We start from the raw sequence: 20,827 nt of genomic DNA on the forward strand, positions 1-20,827 counted from the left end.
GATACAACAATTGTTTCAATCAGATTTGTGTAATGCACTCTGTATCACTCGCAGCCTTGGTCATTTCGAAAAAGGAGCCACACTCTATAAAAGGCTTCTAAGTAGTTAGGCCCTAGTATGTTTTCTAGTGCCCTTCCTTCACTAGTAACCACGAAAATGGGAAGGGATTACTAGCTCTCTTTCAATGGTAGCCCACCCCTTGCAGTTGTACGTCTCTTTTGGTTAGTATTATTGTATTATGGCTTACCTTCAAGGAAAATCTGTACCTCACCCTTTGCTGCTTTTTTTGTCTCTCCATCCGCCAGCTCATTTCTTTCCTCCAATTTTAAGCTCACTCTCTAGTGTGCCTTAATATGCCTTTTCAAGTAGCTGAACTGCTTCCAGCAGCTGGATTGTCTCTTCTTTCTCTGTGAGGTCAGCAGTCCCCTCTCTTTCCAGATGGCTCCATGTGCATGTATGACTCCAAATGCATTCCTTGGGTCTGTGTAGATGGTTATTCTCCTCCCTTTTGCCCTTTCCAGGGCACGGGGCAGGGCAATTATCTCAGCCTTCTGCACAGAGGTACCTGTTGGTAAGGGTCCAGACTCGATTACCTCTCTGCAGGTAGTCACTGTGAACTTTGCAATGTCGCTTTCCTGTCAGTGAACCAGGTCTCTGCATCGTCCGGAGGAGCGTCCCTTAAGTCTGGGCGGCGGGAGTAGGTAGCTTCGGTGGTCTCTAGGTCTTTGCTTTAAAGTCTGCTGCTCCGCACTCACTTCTTACCCCAGGTAGATTACCTTCTGTTTCACTACCTGTGCCTTTTCTTTGAGACTCTGCGTCCTTGGAGTCCTAGGAAATTCAAAAGGCTTACCGTCCAGGCTTCTCTCGCTTCCCTCATTTGAGTGGCTACTAGAAGATCGTCCACCAACTGCAACAGCCTCCTTTCCTCTTGTGGAGCTTCCCAGGACTCTGGGTCTTTGCAAGCTGTTCTCCAATCGGAGTGGGGAATCTTGAAGCCTTCAGGCACATGGACTATGTGAGCTTGAGTTTGAATGCAAAAATTTCCTGGCTGGCTTCGTGGATAGGGAGGCAAAAGAAGGCATCTCTTAGTCCTAAAACAGTGAACCAGGTTAGCTCAGGTATTAAACAAGTCAGTAAGATATATGGATTTGCTACCACAGGGTATAAATTCTGTGTTATCTTATTGACAGCCCTTAATCTAGTACTATCAGTTATTGGGCTGATTCCTTCCTTATTTTCCTTTTGAGGGTACTACTCAGTTCTCACTAGTTGTGTTCTTTCCTTAAACTTGATGCTCATGGGGGAGCATCTTTCACTCTCCCTGGTACAGCAGAGGCCCGTACCCTTGAAAACACTTGTTTACGTATTCTAATATCCCCTTACTAATGTCTTTCTTAATTTCAGTGTCTGTTAATGTTAAGCCTAACATCTTTATATCATTTGCCTCCAGAGTAACTTTTCTTATTTGAGAATGTTTAGCAAATTGAGCGAATTGTACAAAAGCTTTTAGGTACATATAGTACACATATTACTTTAAAGGTTTGCACAAGTATGCCTTCTCAGACTGGCCAGTTGTTCAGTTGTTCCCCACACTGCAACATAAACATTCTCCACAGGTACTAAAGTTTTATTTAAAACTGAATATATGGCCCTTGTGTCAACTAAAATTCTTCCCTTTTGGGGAGGTCATCTTTACCCTTCCTCCTTTACCTTGGGAAGAGCCTTTAGCAAATCATATGTACTCATTTTGTGAACTGTGATTGCTTTGCATTTCAGCATGATAATCCTTGCCTGATTTCATACGTCGCTATCTTATGCTGCATGCTGAACAACACGTTTGATTTGCTTCCTCTTTGCCTTGTTTTCCCTTTTCAAGAAATCTGGGTGATTTCTTAAAACACAAAGACATTTCAGCATACAAAACTCTATCCCATTTATCCTCCTATTTTAAAACAGTACTAACAGCAATGAAGTATTATAAATCTTTTTATTTTCTGAGCTGCTCCTACTGGCAGCCTTCTCCCAGTGAGCCCCTCCCAAAAGGGGCTAATTTAGGAACCTCTTTGCTCTGGTCAGTTCTCATTATTTATTTCTCCTTGCCCTATCTCGCTTCCACTCAAACCTTTTTACAGACCTTCACAGTAGTTTCTCAACTTTCCTCCTATACACACAGCTCCAGGTGGCAGGTATCAGATGTGGTTCCCACACACAAGTTCTAAGACCTTAGGTTCTGAATCCGCTTGACCAGAAACCTCTAATTTACATGTGCCCTGACACTTATTAGAACAGCAAAACCAGTGTTTCTCATAAACACTGCACTGCAATAATAACTGCACATCCAGCTTTTGCTCACAGGCCATTCCCGTGTTCCCTGGGGAGACGGGGCAGCCAGAGCTGTCCCTGTGCCCAGGGGACAGCCACCTTCACCTCACACAGCATGCTAATCAAAAACGTGATATAGACACTATATTCTGATCAAACAAAATATCAGTCTTTTCTAGTTCTCTTCTTGCACAATCTAATTAAGCCCTGTGTCTACTTACACTTGTTTTACTGCTTTGCAAAAAGGCTGTGCTAGTCACAGCTGAAGCTCTGATATGCCCACAGACACCGACACACACGCACCCGCACCCCCCTTTATCTCAAATTCGCTAGAGCCAAGGCTTGAATTGCTGTGAGGGGGGGAATTCTTGGAATTCCTTTAACTCTATCGTAATTAAGCATAAATCACCGTACTATAGTTCTCCTATGTAAAATGCCACTCTTGTTGCAACAAAATCTTAAAATCTCCACAAACACTACTATACAATCTGAGAATCAAATTACCACAGTGCAGCGGAAGACAATCACCACACAAAACCACTGGGAAAGGGCATATCTCTCAAAGTGCTCGCTTTTCTCAACACAACACAGCATACCATAATTCAGCATTTACTCACATCAATTTTCTTGGACACAATCAAAATCAAACATCCAAGGCAAAGGAACTCTCTGAGCTCATACTCACGGTTAAAGTGTACCAAATCTACACAAATCACTACATTTGAACACGATAAATACCATCACTGACATTCTTCCACTCGCTTCTCTGCGGGGCACTTCTGTCCCTGCCCCCGCAGCCTGCTGCAGCCGGCGCCTCAGGCCTCACTCGGCTGCTTCAAACACGGGTAGTACTGACCCCCACGCGCTGTAGATTTATTCTCTTTTATACACCATACACTTATACACTTGCACGATTAGAAACACAGTGCACCGACCACACAATGCACACATTAACCATACAGCAACACAGTGTCCGGACATCACACACACACAAACAAAGCACACATGGGCTCAACAGTTCTGCTCTATCAGAACTATGAACCCCCAACACACATACACGGGTTCACCCGGCTCACCCCCAGAACCGCCTGCGGTCTGCCCTATCAGAACGATGAACCCTATCTCTAATACAGCTGCTCTATCAGCTGAACCCAGACGTCTCTGGGTGGTTTACTCCCTTGCTCTCCTTTCCCTCCCCGGGGGGCCCCTCAGTACATACCGTATCTTCCTCCGCAGGCCAGCAGGTGCTTGTCTGTCCTCGCAGGTGGCAAGTTGAGACGAGCGGAGCCCCACCAGGAAGAAATCCTAGGGTGTGCCTTGGAGGTCTGTCTATCCCCCCTGCCCCTGCGGGGACAGAGAACCCCTGTCTTGGCTTGCCATAATGTTTTGTGGAGAAAAGAAGAAACCTCACAATTTTATAAAAGTTGTAAAGCCCGGTATGTTTATTTACGATGCGCGCCGGACGAAGTCCCCCAACAAGGCATGCGTGCCTCTGAAGACTTCGGGTCTTCTTTTATCCCCCTTCCAAATGCATATGCATACAGTTTCACAATAAGTTCATACATATTCATTCCGTGTGACATTTAGCACCAGTTCTTCTTTATCAAAGGAATTTCTAAGTCGGGGGCTAATCGACCTTGTGGCCTTTTCTGTTTTTCTTTCTCTGTCTCCTTGCTATCTCGGCATGCGAGTTTTTCCTTCAGCTTTGGCCTCACAGACTTTTCACCTTTCTTAAGACACTTCACCTAATTCAGAATGGATCTTTACTCTGTCTCAGCCCTAACCTAGGATGCTGTGGATGTCAGATGCCACAGCTCTGAGAAAACCTCAAGCCTACTTTTTGTGATCAGACGTGGGAGCCTAATTATGGTCTCTCTTTGTTATCATTTATTACCCCTTCCCCAAAATACAGTCTAAATACTTAAATTTCCTTTTGACACAGCTGAGACATGGATGAAGATGCAGTCTGTTCCCTTTCTGCTAGGGCAACACAATCTAGTATTAAAACCATTCTTTCTTATCACAATTTTCTTAGGAAAAGTTATTTTCATGAACTGTACAACAAGAGCTGATTCCAGTAATTTTGTATCTTAATTGCAGTGCAGTAAGTGCTGAAGTCTCTGCAGATTCAAGGGGCCTAACATACCTCCTAAAGTTAGAAGCACTTTCTCATTCACTTTTTTTTTTAAATATCCTCTTTTCCTTTTGTTTTTCATCAAAGGGGCAGTACAAAACACTAAGCAACAGAGACAGCTTCTTCCTCAGGCAGTATTCTTTGCATATTATCCTCCTGTAAGAAAATGAAACAGAATTCTCCAAGTTAATAGATATAACATTATTTTGAATACTAAAAAGATTTCCTGCTCCTGTAACTGCACCAGTAAACCAGGCCACTGAGAATGCCCTTTGTTTATGATAGCAAATCTTACCAGACAACTGCAACAGTTCTCCATATTCTGGAGGAAGTCTTGAAATATTATTTGCATGTTTACCATCCTCACACTTAAAATAAATGTACATGTAGAAAAATGTGGGTTTGTAACTACTGTTTTGACATATATGCAGAATTATCACCATTATTACAATTACTAGTTGTGCAAATACAAAAAATAAAGCAGCACTTCAGCATAACTTCTGAAGAACCTCCTTTTGGCATAGTATTTCAAATTTACACCACAACAATCAAATAGTCACAAACATGGTTTGAAGATTAGTGTACCTCTACATCAGATCTTTGTGGGTCCCCCTCTTTGAAGAGATGGCGTGCACATAGCAATCTAGAGTGAACAACTCCTTCAGTGTGAGTACTTTCCAGAGATGTAGTTAACTGCCTATTTGTTAGTTGCAAAATAAACTCTTGAAATGTGTTCAAGGAATCACCATACGCTGAAGCACTGCTGCTTTCACATGATATAGCACAGGTTTTTAAATAGTTTCCTACTCAATCTTTTAAAATGCTTAAACAACTCTCCTACCTATCTTCTCTTGCTATATCAAGTTTAGTTAATCCCTCAAATCATCCATCAATGTTCACAGAGCAATGCGAGGATATGGGTGGTTCACCTTGGCGACCTGCTGTGGATATGGGTATAGTGTGACATGGACTCTCCCTTCCCCTGGATGGTCACAGGCTGTTGAGAACTCACTGGGCACTGTCAGAACTCTCCCTGGAGCTCCTGATGGCTTCTCTGGGATGGGCTACATTAGCATACTGGGTGCCTTGCGACACCCATCTGTGCCACTCTGGATTTGGGCATCTGAGTTCATCTCCCCACTCCAGTTGGTGAAGAGCAGCAGAGATCACAAACCTGTTCTGAAGAGCTTTTGCCTGTTTAGGACTGACTGACCCCAGTTCAACAGCTGACCTTCAACCTCAACCCCCCTGCAGGGCTTCCGAGGGACCCCTGGCCCTGCATGCCTTACTAGGGACTCCAAATTTCAGGGGACCACAGCTCCCACATGCCTTAGGAGATATTTCAATCTCCCCTGCACACCTTACAGGTGACCTTAGTCCTCTGTGCAACTTGGGAGAGACCATAAAAACCCCTTTAAGCATACCTTTTGCTGATCAGACCCAGGCTCTATGCACTAACCTAATTTCACTAACTATGTGCATAATGCTGCAGGAAGGAAAAGTCTGAAGTAATTAGAGAAATTTATTAAAAATAATTGGAGAGCCTTGTAGTTTTTGTTGAATATACTTGGGGAATTTTGGTGTTCATCTTTTGTATCCTCTCTGCTTCAAAGATCTCAGGCAAACTCAGGCAGTTCCCCATGAACTCCACAGCAGTTGGATGTTTGAATAAGGGAGGCTGTGAAGGTGGTGCCCTGGGACCCCATTTGGATTGCCAAACTGTTGAGAAAACTTCCCTGTCTCACCATATAATGACCCATTTGGTTGGGGGTGTGATGGTCGCTGTAAATTCTTTGTTCCCTTGCTACACCTAAAATCCAGCAAACTAGCCCTTCTAGTACTTCTATATAACTGCAGAAGTGTTGGCTAACAAGCTCTCAACTTCTACAAGTAACAACCTGCCAGTCGTCACCACAGACTTTGGCACAGACCAAGGGGTATAATATGGTAGCCATACTTTGCCAAGACATAACAAGAAAGGAGAGAAATAAAGACGGAAAAGAGAGAAAAAAAGAAGGAAAATCTTGATGACTCCGTAAAACATTCAAAACAAACACGGCCGAGGACTGCGATGTTGTATTGTCACCTACTCTGAACGTCATTTAATGAAATCGCATGACACCTGACAGGTATCAGCGCTGCTCCCTCAGTCACGGCCACTGCGGCACTACTGCGCAACACCGACCCCAGGACACGCTCCGTGAGGCCGGGCCGGCACAAACCCCGCCAGGCGCTTCCTTCCGCCTGCAGGGCGGCTCCGCCTCCGCCGCCGCCCGGCGCTGGGTACACGTCACGGCGCCTCGCCCGCCCGGCCCCGCTGCAGCGTCGGGGGCAGCGCCCGCGGTCCGGCGTGCGGCGGAGCCCCCGCTCTGTGCCGGAGCCCCCTCTCTGTGCCGGAGCCATGTCGCGGCCGAGGAACGTCCCGCCGCGGCAGCACGGCGCGGGCACAGCGGGCTCGGGCGCTCCCGCCGCGCCGGGCCGCGGCCGAGGCGGCAAAGGTCTGAGGGATATCCGTGTGGACGAGGAGGTGGAGATCGCGGTGAACCTCGCTCTGGAGCGGTTCCGCTATGGCGAGGACACGGGTACGTGGGGGAGCCGCGCGGAGCGGGGCGGGCGCGCAGCGGGGCCCGCGGGCTCTCCCGGCAGGGGCGTCTCGGGCGGCCGCGCTGCCCCGGGGCGGCCGAGTCCCGCGTGGGGGCCGGGGGACAGCGCTGCCACCGCTCCCGCTGTGCACGGGAGGCCTGGTGGGTTTGGCTACTGATAAACTCGCGGCGCCGAGGTCTTACGTCAGGGATTTTGCCTGTTGAGTTTTTGTGCTCGGGTTTTTATTTTTTAATTCTCTTTCCAGAAATGGAGTTTCCATCTTCTTTCACTAGAACCGAAAGAGCATTTGTTCACCGGCGCTGTCATTCTCTCGGGCTGATTTCGAAGAGTAAAGGGTAAGTTTGACTCTTATTTTTATGTATTGTTTTCTTTTGCTGGTGCAAATTAATGGAATTTCGTTATCAGTGTTAAAACGATTTGTGTTTTTAACTTGTCCTGCAGTGTCATGGGGAATGGTACTAGAGAAGAGACTTTAAAAAGTAAATATAAAAATAATTGTCTCTGTGCTTTGCTTGATGTCTGAGTAAAAAAAACGCATGACGTACTGGTTGTAATGCAGTTTTGAGGACTTCATGTGCATAAGAAAGACTTGTCATAAAGATCCTTCCTGTGTTTTTTTTCCCTGCACTAATGTGTTTTCAAAGGTTTTGCATAGAATCTCCTGCGTTGACAGGTGCAACTTAAAATAGCATGTTCAAAAGAGTGCTTCTGTTGGGCAGCATAGTAGAGGGTTCACGTGTTGCTAGCAGGCAAAGGGAAGTTATAGTTCGCCTCTACTCAGCACTGATTAGGCTACACCAAGTGTTGTGTCTGTCCAGGGCTGGGATCACCAGGAGGACAGAGACCTAGACTGGTGAGAGTTCAGTGAAGGACCAACAACTGGTGAAGGGGATGGAGCATCTCCTCTGTGCAGAAAGGGCCAGAGTGCTAGGACTTTTCAGCCTGCAGAAGACAAGGCTCAGGGGGGTCTCGACAGTGTGTGTAAGTACTTGAAATAAGGATGTAAAGAGGACAGAGTAGTTTTTACCAGGGGCTGCTGGAGGTGGCTGTGCCTCTCCTCACAGAGGCTGCCCTTGCCGCACCTGCACACCTACACCAGCCTTCCACCCTTGCCAGGGACAGGTCACTGGGCTCTTAGTGTAACCTTCTGTTCTTACCCTAAGAAGTTGTTTTAAAAGCATTGATGTGTCAGTTGTAGCCCAGACACAAGTTAGTTCAGTTTCAAATACATTTATGACAATTCTTTGTATTTTAGTGTCAAGAGTTCAGTCTGAGAAGCAGATCACTGTTATGATTAAGTGTTTTGGCTCCATTTCTACATAATAAATCTTTGATAATGAACATCCTGAGATCTGATATGTTTTTTGGATTTTGTTAAGGCTTGGAATGCCACTAGCAGGGAGCTTTTTTGTCTATTCTGCTTATTTGTTGATTTTTAACTTCTAAATCTTTAAAGTTAGTCTAAAAGTCAATTTGATGTCATAACTCTCAGTATTGATTGATAATATGATTGGTAGAGCTGCTGTATTTTCGGAGACAAACGCAGTGATAACTGAGGCATAGTCGTCCAATGTCTGCAGTGTCCGTTCTGCACTACCTCACGTGAATAGAAGCTGCTTTTGATGATGATTATTGTGAATGTTGCATTATGCTACCTAGGACATTATTTGGAGCATTCTTGTTATGGCATTGTATTTGAAAATAAGCTGAAAATCACTTGAAGGAATCATTGTCAAAGATCATTACATTGAGGTAACTAGTTTGTTTATTCCTGAAATGCCTTTTTTTCTTTCTCCCAGAAAAGGAGCAAATCGATACCTAACCGTGAGAAAAAAGGATGGATCAGAACTCAAACGTGCAGTAATGACTTGTGCCTTAACTCCTGGTACAAAATATGCTGTTTGTACTTTAATTCGAAATTTTCCTGTCACGAATAAAGAACGAACAGAGCTTCTGCCAAAGACAGAACAAGGAAATGCATATGCTGTTGAATCTGGTATGTTCAGTGTGTCTTGTCAATATGGACATGGACTTGTCAATCAATACTACTTGAAAAAACAACCCACAACCCAGCCCCAAAACAAGCCCCTCTATTTTCTGTCTCTTCTTCTGTCCTGACACTCTTCTTTCTAAGCAAACCTTATCATTTTCTTGTCTTGTAATTGTTAATGTAGGATCTTTTAAAACCAGTGACATAAGATGCTCATGCAGTCATGTCACCCACGTTGCAGTGTCTCCCCTGTATCAGGTTAATTTTGATTTCTTTGAGACAATTTTAGCCAGATTTTTATTTTAAAATACAGTTGTGAAATGTGGATTCCTGCAAGTTCCATGAGGTAAGATTAAGGAGGCATCACTCTGTGTAAGAATACCCTTAAGAAAAAATGAGACTGTCTGTTGTGTCTGTGGGAATTCATGTCCTTGATAAAATAAGGAGTTCATATTTTGTCATCTAAAATAGATTCAGTCTGTAAGAGCTATGTAGTAAACTCATGCTATTATGTAAACTTCTTAATTTCTTGAGTATATAAAGTCCTCTGGAAGACAAACTTCTGATAAAAGATAGTTTTTTTTAAATAATGCTTTTAACGTGGTTGTTGCCTTAAAGTTATGTTTGTAAAAGTTATGTTGTGTTTCTGTGTACAAAGCTGGATGTAGTGAACAGAGAACATAGCAGTATGCCTTGTTTAAAGAGATACTTCTGATTAATTGTGTTCGTTCTTTAAGTGCTTCCTTTGCTGGTTTTCTTTCTCAGTTCTTTCAATTTGTTTGATAGGATTGTTTAGTGAACAGAGAGAAACTATAATAAAAGTACCAATAAGCAATTTCTTAGGGATATATAGGGCATGAATTAATGAATTGTGTAAAATTTATCTTTCTTTATGTCTCCGGAATGGTCTTCGGCTCTCTTAGTCTGTTAGTCTGTGTCTGTCTTGGTAAAACACTGTTTGGAATTTAACACTTGAATCTGTTAATAGCATTAAATAATTGCATTATGCCTATATAATTGCATTGACAGTGAGCTTCTCATTCTTGTGGAAAATAATTATTAAGGAATTGTAGAGTAGCATTTAAGGTACAGATGTTGAAGTAGCCTTCTCAGAAGACTGCTGGTTTTTTACCTACTTATGCATTGCTTTCTGATACATCACATTGCTGTGTGGCTCCTGGGCTCTCAGTACATCATGTTTCAATTAGTTAAGACAAATCTTATGGACTAGACTATTAGGTTATGTAAGACAGACTGAAAGGAGGTCTTAAAAGACAAGTAAGGATGTGAAAGAAGGCATGTTAATCACAGTAAAGTTGTCTTATTGTTGGAGAACACACTTGTCAGTTTGGAATAACTTAAATGTTTAACTCTACGGTGGATTTCTGTAGGCAGAAATCCTTGAGATGGGAATGTGTAAACAGATACAAAGGCCAAGGCTTTTTTTCTCTGATTTAGTTTCTATTTCTCTTTAAGCTTTCCATGCCTTTTTTTAACTTGAGCAATGTACTGTGATAATTCAGTTTAATACTGTGATAATTCAGTTTAAAATTTCTATGCAAGTAAAAAATCATTTGAACTACATTTATTTCAAGCACCATAACAGGACATGTTACCGTGAAAACCACTTTTAAATATCTCGTTGGTTTCTCACTTTATCAACAGGGATGCTAATAAAGTCAGAAATGTTCATTTTTAAGTACAATTTTAACCAGTGTTTTAGTGACCTTCCTTTATAATTTATTGACCTTTTTTCCACAGAAAACAGAGAATTTAAGACAAGTGGACGACTTAGTGATGGTATCCCCCAGGTTCCTGTGAGAAGAGGGGAATCAGAGTTTGATTCTTTCAGGCAATCACTACCAGTTTTTGAAAAGCAAGAAGAAATTGTTAAAATAATAAAGGACCATAAAGTTGTTTTGATCGTAGGAGAGACTGGATCAGGAAAAACCACTCAAGTACGTTTTAGTGAAATAAAAAACATAAGAGTATTTATACCAAACTGTTGCCAAATCTGTAATGTTTTTGTAATAAGGAATTTTTTTATTCTAGTTCTAAGGATTTTGTTTTCCTGTGTGGTTCAAAGTCTAGTGTTCCAGTTAACTTTTTTGCTTTTGCAGTACTAAACCAGTAGACACATATTTAAAGCATAAAACATTCTGCACAATTATCTGATGGATATCAGCTATTCTTTAAAATAATCATAGAATATTGAAGGGAAAGTAGCTACAATTTTGTATGCCCTTTTCCTTCTAAAGCTTGTTCCTGGTATCTGGAGTATTGTTGTGTTACAGTGAAAGATTGTCAACAAGGGTTTTTTACATAGATTTCCCTGAAGCGGGGGAGAGAACTTCAACATTTGGTTGGTTGGGTTTTCTTGTTTTTGTTGCTGTGTTTTGTTTGAAAGAGACGAAACTTAATAGACAAAATTTACTTTTCCGGCCTTTTTTGCCACTTCAGGTATGTTTGCAATGATAATCCTATTGTGAATAGTTTTGCAGTGTGTATGGTACTGAGGTGTAGTTAAATTGTTTGATTGTGATAAAAAAGTTATGAGTCTAAAAAACTAAAAAATACATTTAAACCACTTCTTTACAGATCCCCCAGTTTATTCTTGATGACTGTCACAAAAATGGAACTCCCTGCCGTATATTTTGCACTCAGCCAAGACGTTTGGCAGCAGTTGCTGTGGCTGAAAGAGTGGCAGCAGAAAGAAGAGAAAAGATTGGACAAATAGTTGGTTATCAGATCCGACTAGAAAGCAGGTACTGATGACATTTTTTCAAGTCAGTTGATCTGGTATTAGTGTTTTGTGTCTTGGTTATTTAAACTACAGTGTATTTGGTTTGCAGCCCAGTAAAATATCACTGTGTAGGATAAGTAGGATGTGTTATTTTGGGTAATGAATGTTTAAGAGTTGAAAAGGATGTTTTTTCTTCTGTATTACACAGTTTCATGCAGTGAGTTTTTCTATAGAACTGAACTGCAAGTGCTTTCTCTTGATTTCTTCTAGGGAGTATGTGTGTAGATATCCTTATCCTCTCTACTTTTAACATTGATAAATCCAAAAGTTCTGCAAGATTTGAAAATAGCTAGGAAGAACAGCGTGCTGTGACAAAAGCTATGTGGGGAGAGTTTATAGGGCAGAGAAGAGGGAAAACAACAAAATTGGAAAGCAAACAATGATATTGAGCTTTAACAATCTGCTTTGGGTTAAATTTAGTCTGTTTATCTTTTATGTTTAAAGAAAAAGCAGAAATTCTAGATGACCTGAGGAATTTGCTCCTAAAACATAGTAGGGTGTCTAAAATCTTCGAATTGTGTAAATAGTGGGATTTTTAGGAATGGGCATCAGCTGGGATACAATTGAGGGAAAGATGGCAAAAGGTATGGCCGATGATGTTGCTTATAAGGATGAAGATAATAAATTTCTAATGGAAATGAATGCACTTCAACAGCAAAGCCAAGTTGAAGAATTTTGTTATGCATACTGAAGGCCACAAGGCTAGAAGAAGAGCATTAGAAGATTAGAAGACCAAGTAAAGGTTAATTGCAAGTAAGGGGGATGATTATTGTGTGGAAGAATTATGCTGTATGAAGAAAACAAAGTATAGGTAAGCTGGAAGAATTACTGAAAGCAGTGCAGAAGAACCAAAGAGTTCACTTGAGAAAGAGCAAAAGGGAGAGATGACACTATTTCCATCTTGGCAAAAAGTGTTGGATGGAAGTGTTTGCAGTAACACAGAAATCTGTTTTTTTATGTTTTAGTGTTAGACAGCAGGGGTGATTTCTAGAAAGCTGATGAAAAAGAGAGAAGAGATTAAAAAAGTAAAGCACTTCCATCTGGTATGTGTTCCCTGAATTCAACATGTAGGAGTATTTTTGAATTGAAAAATGAATTACCTACTTGAAATAGAGGCATATGTATGTGTGTTCCTTTGTTTAGTACTCTACAGTTTTCAGTACTTAGAGTGTCACTGTTGGAGGAAGTAATTGCTCTTTTTACTTGCACAGCTAGAACTGCCACAGGTAGTTGGTACTTTAAAAGAACTTTAGATTCTTGAAAAATCAAAGCGTTTGAAAAGGTTCAGCTTATCTTTGACATTCTGTCAAGTATAGTGTATTGTGTTTGTATAGCAATGTTTTGGTAGTGAGGGGGGTGTTTTTTGTGAGAAGAAGCTTCCCATGTGTCTGATAAAGCCTCTGGCTGTTGGCTCTAAGCGTTGCCCACCTCTAGCTGAGGCTGAGCCCATCGGCAACAGTGGGCATGACTCTGGAGCAGCGTATTGGAGAAGAAAATCTGCACAGCAGTAGAAAGAGAGGATTGTGAATATTTGAGAGGAATAGTTTTGCCGACACCAAGGTCAGTGCCAAAGGAGTGGCACGAGGTACTCCAGGTGCCAGAGCAGAGATTTCTGTCCAGCCTGTGGTGAAGACTGTAGTGTGGGAGGATGTTCCCCTGCAGCCCGTGGAAGTCCACAGTGGAGCAGTCCTCTTGCAGCCTGTGGAGGACCCTAATACTAGAGCAGGTGGTTGTCCAAAGGAGGTTGTGACCCTGTGGGAAGCCTGTGCTGGAGCAGGCTCCTTGCAGGACATGTGACCCTACAGAGTTTTCACTGGAGCAGTTTTGCTGATGGGGCTTATGAACCCATGGCAGTCCCATGCTGGAGCAGTCTGTTCTGAAGGATTGCACCACATGGGAGGGACCTGCACTGGAGCAATCTGTGAAGAATGTGAGAAATCCCCCCTGTGAGGAGGAAGGAGCAGCAGAGACAAGATGTGAATTGACCATGGCCTCCGTTGCATGTCCCCCTGTGTACTGAGGGGTAGGAATTAGAGAAAAATGGAAGTTAAACCTGGGAAGAAGGGCAAGGTGGCAGGGGGTTTTGTAACATTTGATTCTATTTCTCATTATCCTACTTGGATTTAATTGGTAATATACTAAACCAGGTTGTGCAAGTCAAGTCTGTTTTGCCCATGGTGGTAACTGGTGAGTGATCTCTCCCTCTCCTTACCTTGACCCTTGAACCTTTTGTTGAATTCCTTCTCCCCTGTCCAGCTGAGAAGGAGAGGGATAGAGCAGCCTGAGTGAGTGCCTGGCATTCAGCCAAGGTCAACCTACCACATGTAGACAAAGACTATATCTGAGGGTATTTGGAAGAATTGTAATCTGTTTTTTCAAGGCAGTCCACACTGGATTTTCCAGTAAAGTAATACAAACAACATGGCGAGGTTCTCCAGATTCTGTTTCACTTGCTTATTGATTTAGAAAAAATGTTTATTAATCACTTGTCTGAAGCTTTTGAGCATTAGCACTAAGAATCCTTAAGAACTCTCAGGGAACAGGCATAATTTATAAACAAAAAGTATGCGTGACAGAACTGTGATTCCGCTTCTGGTGAGGAGCCTTTCAATCTTTAATTTTCAGTAAATAGTGGAAAGCTAGCAGCATTTAAATGATGAAAAAAGCAGAAGCATCTTTGTTCACTGTTCACTAGGGTTTCTCCAAAGACGCTGGTAACCTTTTGCACTAACGGCGTACTGCTTCGCACGTTGATGGCAGGAGACAGCGCCCTGTCAACCGTGACACATGTCATTGTGGTAAGGATCTTGTATTTCGTGTGAGGTGGAGCAGGGTGTATTGTTTCTTAATTGGAAGACGAGGCCCTAGTTTTCTGTATTAATTTGATGGATGTTTAAGGTGTTTCTGTTAAGTTAGAATCTGAATTAACTTTAAAGAGTTACTGATTTTTTTTTTATTGTAACATACATATTTTTCTGGGGTTTGTTGTTTTTTTTCTTGTAAAAACATCTTATATTAGGTTTTTGTCAACAGTTAATTTTGGAATTGTGATGTGATTGTGGAGGGTAGAGGTCAAAATTTTTCTGAATTTCCTCAGTCAGCAGAAAAGCCTTAGGAAGGTTCAATACAAGTGTGTCAGAATTTCTGCTATCATGTACTTGATTTTGCGGTACCAAGTTTGCAGTCCCTTTGTTTGCCCAGTGTTTTCAACATAAAATGTAGTCTAATTTCTAGCAAATTATTTAGGTTCATGTATGATTAGATGGACTTCCTATTGTGGAGTTCGGTAAGTCAGTGGAACCAGAATGTTTACTGCAAGTTCTCCACTGCTGAAAAAGAAAAAGCCATGGTAAGTTTAGGTGGCTGTCCGTTTACCAAGGAGGAAAAAAAGCAGAAGAATGGTTTGTGCATTCTTGACTTCAGCCTGCAAATCTTGTTCTTGATTCATACATTCAGAATATAAAACTAAACAGAAGATAGGCAAAGATGATTGATCAGACATGTGCCTTAATGATAAGCTTTCTGCATAATTTATTGGATCTAAGAAAACCATCTTTTTATCATTATGTGGTATCATATTTTTTTTTTAATTCTTATCAGTTGTGAAGGGTAATTTTATTGAAATAAGATTTTAGGATTTGCAGTTTGTGGCTTTATCTTGAAAATGAGATTCAAGCGCAAGAATTAGAAGTTTCAGATGCTCTTTTTGATCACTGAAATTAAGGTCTGAGATGGGTTGTTCATTGCAGTGCAATCTACTATGATACCATTATACAACTTTTTGAAGTTTTTTTTTACTTTTAAGTTTTAAAAAAAATCATTCTTTCTTAAGTTAAACATTTTAATACCTTTGCAATGCACCACCAAATTACATGTTTAAATTTAAAAAAAAACATGTTTGTGAAAAGTTATGATCTTGGATCTGTGATGTTTAGATGTTCTTTTTTTTGTTTGTTTTTCTTTCATACAGGATGAAGTACATGAGAGGGATAGGTTCAGTGACTTCTTGCTTATAAAACTGAGAGATGTGTTGCAAAGCCAAGCTAATTTAAAACTAATTATTTCTAGTGCTGCTCTAGATGCAGACCTCTTTATTAGGTATTTTGGATGTTGCCCAGTAATACACAGTAAGTATTTAAGTAAATTCTTAAATCTCAGTATACCTGCCCTGAGACTGCTAGATAACTGTTAACTGAACTGTACCAAACCATTCTGAGTAAAGGCAGGTGATAAATACGCTTAGAGTTACCAGCAGTGGTTGTTCCTTGTTTACTTATGTTTTTTATTTCTTAACTATTTGCACCTGCCTCAGAGGGAGTTGTTTTATTCAATGGATATTCTGTAAATGCAGGGATGCCCTGGTCCCATCTGTATTCAGTTCAAGGAGGAGAAGGTTCTAAAATGCCGGTCTGCATAGCGATACAGACCCTAGGATTTACAGGAGTGTGATATCTATGAGTATATTCCAGTCGACTGTAGGTCTGGCTTCAGATATTGCTACTAGTTAGAGGATAAAACTCACATAAGTCTATCCATTTCAAAAATGCAGTCCTAGGCAAATTGGGATACATGTTTTAATGATATGATTCTTTGCTTAAGAATTTTATACACAAGTCATTGGTTAATTTTATGGGACGTTAATGAGAAAGCATTATTTTTTCTTATTTACACATAAAAGTGTTCATTTCTGGTTTTCAGTTTTAAATTATTGCCTAGGAAAATAAGGCTTGCAGCTTGTTGGAGGCATGAATCTGGTAGTTACACTTAATTTTAATATTGCGCAATTTTTTTTTGGAGGAAAAAAACCTCATTGTAATTTTTGTGTGGCTTTCCAGTTTACTTTCTTTGCAGCTTCTCATCCTTTTAGATTAATAGATTTATTTTGGAAATTCTGGCTACTGTCTCTTTCTTCAGTTTACTGCATTAGTTACACTATTATCACATACTGGACTTCGCAGGATAATCACAATTAAGAAGATGCTTTTTCCAATTTTGCTAATTTAAGAATGAAGAAAAGAGGGTTTAGACAACTTTTCCAGTAATATAATGAAAAAGCTTTGATTCTTCAGCAGTATAGTTGACACAATCGTCCTGACCACAGAAATCAATATTTTTTAGTTGCGGGTTTCTGTAGAACACAGAATTTGTGATTAGTGTTAGAAGACTTCCTTTATGACAGCTTCTGAAAATATGTGAACTGTAGCTTGTTCTTCCTGAAGGAGAGATAAATCCTAGGTGATCTAAACTTAGTTGTGGTAAGTGTCTGCTAAGGAACCTAAAATAGATATGAATTCTTCCTGTGTAGAAACATAATTTGATATCCACAAATAAGGTCTAGAAAACAGTGATGTTAAAAGAGAAATCAGAGTAAGTTCTTAGGAGAGAAAGACCATGGGAAGTGGTCAGCAAAGAAAGCCAAAATTGGCTGCAGTAATTGAGGACATTGAGAGAAGTCCATCTCCTTGTATACTTCTCATGAAAGGAGGTAGTGTCTGAACACAGACATGGCAGTCTGCTCGTGGGATCTTACACTGAAACTGTTTTAATTGCTCTTATATTGAGTAATTCAAGCGGCTGACACAGTGAATTTTTCTTTGTACGCCTAAACAAAAGTGACTGTTTTCTTCTTGTTTGATAAAATTGCAATAAATAACTGTCCATCTTATATCTCTTGCTATTTACACTTAATAGAATTGAAGAGGTTAATGAAAAACGTGGTATGCACCTGACATTTCCCTTTTGAATTTTTGTTATGTTCCAGTCACTTAAAGAAGATAATCTCAAGTGAAGATACTCTTACAAGACCTTCCAAGGAATATAAGAATTTATTAAATCTGGCCCTAATCATGTTTAATTCACTTTCCTGTCTATAAAAACTGTTTTTAAGAAGTAATGTTCTTCAAGCAAAGCTTGGGAATATCTAATCTTTCTTGAATTATTTCTACTTTTAGTCCAAGGAAGACCTTTTGAAGTTAAAGAGATGTTTTTGGAGGACATTTTACGAAGTACTGGGTATACAAACAAAGAGATGGTAAAGTACAAGAAAGAGAAGCAGCAAGGTTGGTGGACTTGTTGATTGTTATGTCTTGACAATGAGTTTACTTGATTGATTGATTGATTGAACAAGTAAAGTGATTCTCTGTTAAAATTCTAAAGTCAGATTTTTAAATGAGACGATTAGATGACAGCATGTATCTTTAAAACTCTGTTTACATTGTTGATGTAAATTGTGATTGAAAAAAATATTTTTACTTTCAGTGGTTATATTCTTACTTCTTTTAGTGAATAAATTTTGCATTTTTTCCTAATTATTATGAGGTAGAACTACATAATGCGTGGGGCTTTGCCCACATGAACACTATAGAAACATAAGATACAATATGCTGACATTTAGGCACAAATTTAAATGTGGCCATTAGAGAATGCAGGATTTTGTGTGTCTTGCACAAAAGTGCTTTCTACTATTAACGTTTTTAAGCGCATTCTTCAGACATGGATGCATTTAACGCATTTAGTTCAAGGAGCAGTTTCTCCTTGTTACTCCTCCAGTAACACTTGAACCAAATATAGGGGATTCTTTTCAATTGATTAAGTATTTGGGTATATTGATCACAATATTTGAGAAATTTTTCTGACAGCTGAAAGTAATTATCTTCATGAGTATTAAAAAATTTTTGAAAAGGCCAGTCCCAAAGCTGTATCATGCAGTCCTAACTGCATATTTATCATGATGCTCAGCTCTGATCACGGTAGGTAGAAAAGCTCAGTTGGGGCACTGATGGCTTCTACTGTTTCTTTTACTGGTACGCAAAGATTAGTTATTACATGCAAGAGTTATATCACTGCTCTTTGGCATTTCACTTCTGGAGGAACATCTGAATTGAGAATTGTGTAGAAGCTACTTAGGAATCTCGTTTGAATGCAGCAAGTTGCAGGCTGGCTTAATGGTTTAAGCAACCAAGTGGTCTTTCTTACCTTGTTCTTATAGTAGATTTTTGCCATAGGGCACTTTGGGTGCCCTTAATCATGGAATTTATATTGGACTGGTAACAATGTTCTTGATTATATAAGAGATCAAAGTTTAAACTTTGGCATTAGATGCTGCAATTTTTTTAAACTGAAATTAATGGATAATTAGGATGGCTGTAATACTTTTCATGGAAATCCTTTATGTGTTGCAGAAGAAAAGCAGCAAAGCACTCTGACTGAGTGGTGTGCTGCTCAAGAAAATAATACTAAGCTGGAACCTGAGACACCAAGGTTTGTCTCAAAGGCAGCTGAAGAGTGTAGTCTTTTGGGTGATGATGGTGACACAGTATTTAATCAACTGGTAAGTTTTTTCTTTTGTTGGAAAATGTGTTTAAATCTGGTTTAAAAGCTGTTTTCCAAAGATACTAGTCCTGTAGAATTTCTTGAAGGGTATTAACAAATCTTGTAGATGATTTTTTTGAAGTTACCAAGAACTACTCTAGCCTAAGTCTGCTTTTCACTTAAAATAGTTTGTGCACAACTTCTCTTCAGCTTAAATAGCTGAACTGCCATTGCTTAAAGTACTTGCTTGATACAACAAATGCTTTAACTGGTATCTGAATGCTGAATTTCTGATTGCTACTTGGAAAAGCAACTGTTCAATTTTTTTATGTGTAATATAGGAGAATAAAGATAAATCTTGGAAGACACCTATCTTTCAATACTGTTTTTCCTCTTCAGACTGAAAAAGATGTGAATTGCCTTGAACTGTGGTTAATAAAAGAAATGGATTCTTGTCTTTCTGACATCTGGTTGCATAAAGATATTGATGCCTTTGCTCAGGTGTTCCATCTCATTTTAAATGAAAATGTCAGTGGTAAGTCTGTCATCTTATAACATATGAAAAAAACAATAACAAATGACTTGAATTTCTGTGGCTGCTTTATCTCCAGTTTAAAATGTTGTTAAGTTTGAATTATGATGCCTATTGGAAAAGTGAATAGAATTAGCAGAATTAATGAATTGTTTAGTTTTTTTTTGTTTGTTTGTACTTGTTTTGAAGTATTAACAGATGTTGCAGTGTGTCTAAAGTAGTGTTAAATTCATGCAAACTGAATGGTGGGATGAAGTCAGAAAACAAATTCTCTCTGGCCTAGATTTTAAAAGTCATGTAAGCCACATTCATACCTCAATTTAGGTGCAAAAGTAAGAATGTTTTTATCTGTTTTGCTGGTTTATTTGTTTATTTATTTATTTGTAATTCTCAGTTGATTATAGGCACAGTGAAACCAGTGCGACTGCACTAATGATTGCTTCAGGGAGAGGCTTTTTGAGTCAAGTAGAGCAGCTGATCAGTATGGGAGCAAATATCCACTGCAGATCTTCTAATGGCTGGTAAAAACAAACAGACAAACCAAAACACAGATTCATTTGTCAGTGTACAAATGAGAAAGAATTTTCTTCAACATTTAAACTAATTGCTAACTTAATAGACTACTATATGCAATAGTAAATTTTGACATTCAAAGCATTTTCTAACTTCTGTTTATCACATTTTATTCTGGAAATTATAAATTGCATTCTTAATTCAGAGTCTTAGGCTGTGTGTCTTTTGAAGAGAGAAGTTTAAGAAAGATTTTTTGTGTATTCTTTCAGGATGGCTGTGGACTGGGCTAAGCACTTTGGACAGACCGAGGTTGTTGACCTGTTGGAATCCTACAGGTAAGCTATAACTACTTTGCGGAAACAGTTGAAGGGAAATGTTAAAGGGAAATTGGAATTTTGTCTTCTAATCAGAACATTTTTTAGCTTTTTATGCCTTTAAATCTGACCTAAATAGCAGGATTTATTTGAGACCAGGAATGTTTCAAAAAGATGCTCTTAAAAAAAAGGGTGTTTGTATTCAGTGTATTTCATTGATTATGTTTGCAAATCCTAGGTTAAATATAGTTAAGAGTTGTGTAGACTTCTTTCATATTGTTATTTTTTATCATTTTGATATGGG

The 20,827-nt window shown here is 39.8% G+C and overlaps 1 protein-coding gene and 1 long non-coding RNA gene across 4 annotated transcripts in view; one reads left to right on the forward strand and one right to left on the reverse strand.

The window, feature by feature from the left end:
* Positions 1 to 272: 272 nt before the first annotated feature.
* Positions 273 to 6,695, reverse strand: LOC134432112 (uncharacterized). 2 transcript variants are annotated; one of them, XR_010031224.1, is made up of 4 exons: positions 6,547 to 6,695; positions 4,469 to 4,612; positions 3,542 to 3,666; positions 273 to 1,048 (listed from the first exon to the last, which is right to left on the reverse strand). It is a non-coding gene; the product is annotated as an uncharacterized LOC134432112 (long non-coding RNA). The 2 variants fall into 2 exon arrangements; XR_010031223.1 differs by having other exon boundaries at positions 273 to 1,091.
* Positions 6,696 to 6,857: 162 nt separating this feature from the next.
* LOC134432379 (3'-5' RNA helicase YTHDC2-like) overlaps positions 6,858 to 20,827 on the forward strand; it is a 29,535-nt gene continuing 15,565 nt past the window's right edge. For both annotated transcript variants that reach the window (XM_063181020.1, XM_063181021.1), the window contains exons 1-12: positions 6,858 to 7,038; positions 7,305 to 7,395; positions 8,860 to 9,056; positions 10,812 to 11,008; positions 11,649 to 11,815; positions 14,549 to 14,651; positions 15,824 to 15,980; positions 17,805 to 17,912; positions 19,035 to 19,183; positions 19,564 to 19,699; positions 20,091 to 20,217; positions 20,479 to 20,544. In XM_063181020.1, coding sequence (XP_063037090.1) covers positions 6,858 to 7,038; positions 7,305 to 7,395; positions 8,860 to 9,056; positions 10,812 to 11,008; positions 11,649 to 11,815; positions 14,549 to 14,651; positions 15,824 to 15,980; positions 17,805 to 17,912; positions 19,035 to 19,183; positions 19,564 to 19,699; positions 20,091 to 20,217; positions 20,479 to 20,544 — 1,679 coding nt within the window. The remainder of the gene's footprint in view (positions 7,039 to 7,304; positions 7,396 to 8,859; positions 9,057 to 10,811; positions 11,009 to 11,648; positions 11,816 to 14,548; positions 14,652 to 15,823; positions 15,981 to 17,804; positions 17,913 to 19,034; positions 19,184 to 19,563; positions 19,700 to 20,090; positions 20,218 to 20,478; positions 20,545 to 20,827) is intronic.

The sequence above is a fragment of the Melospiza melodia genome, chromosome Z, assembly GCF_035770615.1.
Source record: "Melospiza melodia melodia isolate bMelMel2 chromosome Z, bMelMel2.pri, whole genome shotgun sequence".
Lineage (NCBI taxonomy): Eukaryota > Metazoa > Chordata > Aves > Passeriformes > Passerellidae > Melospiza > Melospiza melodia.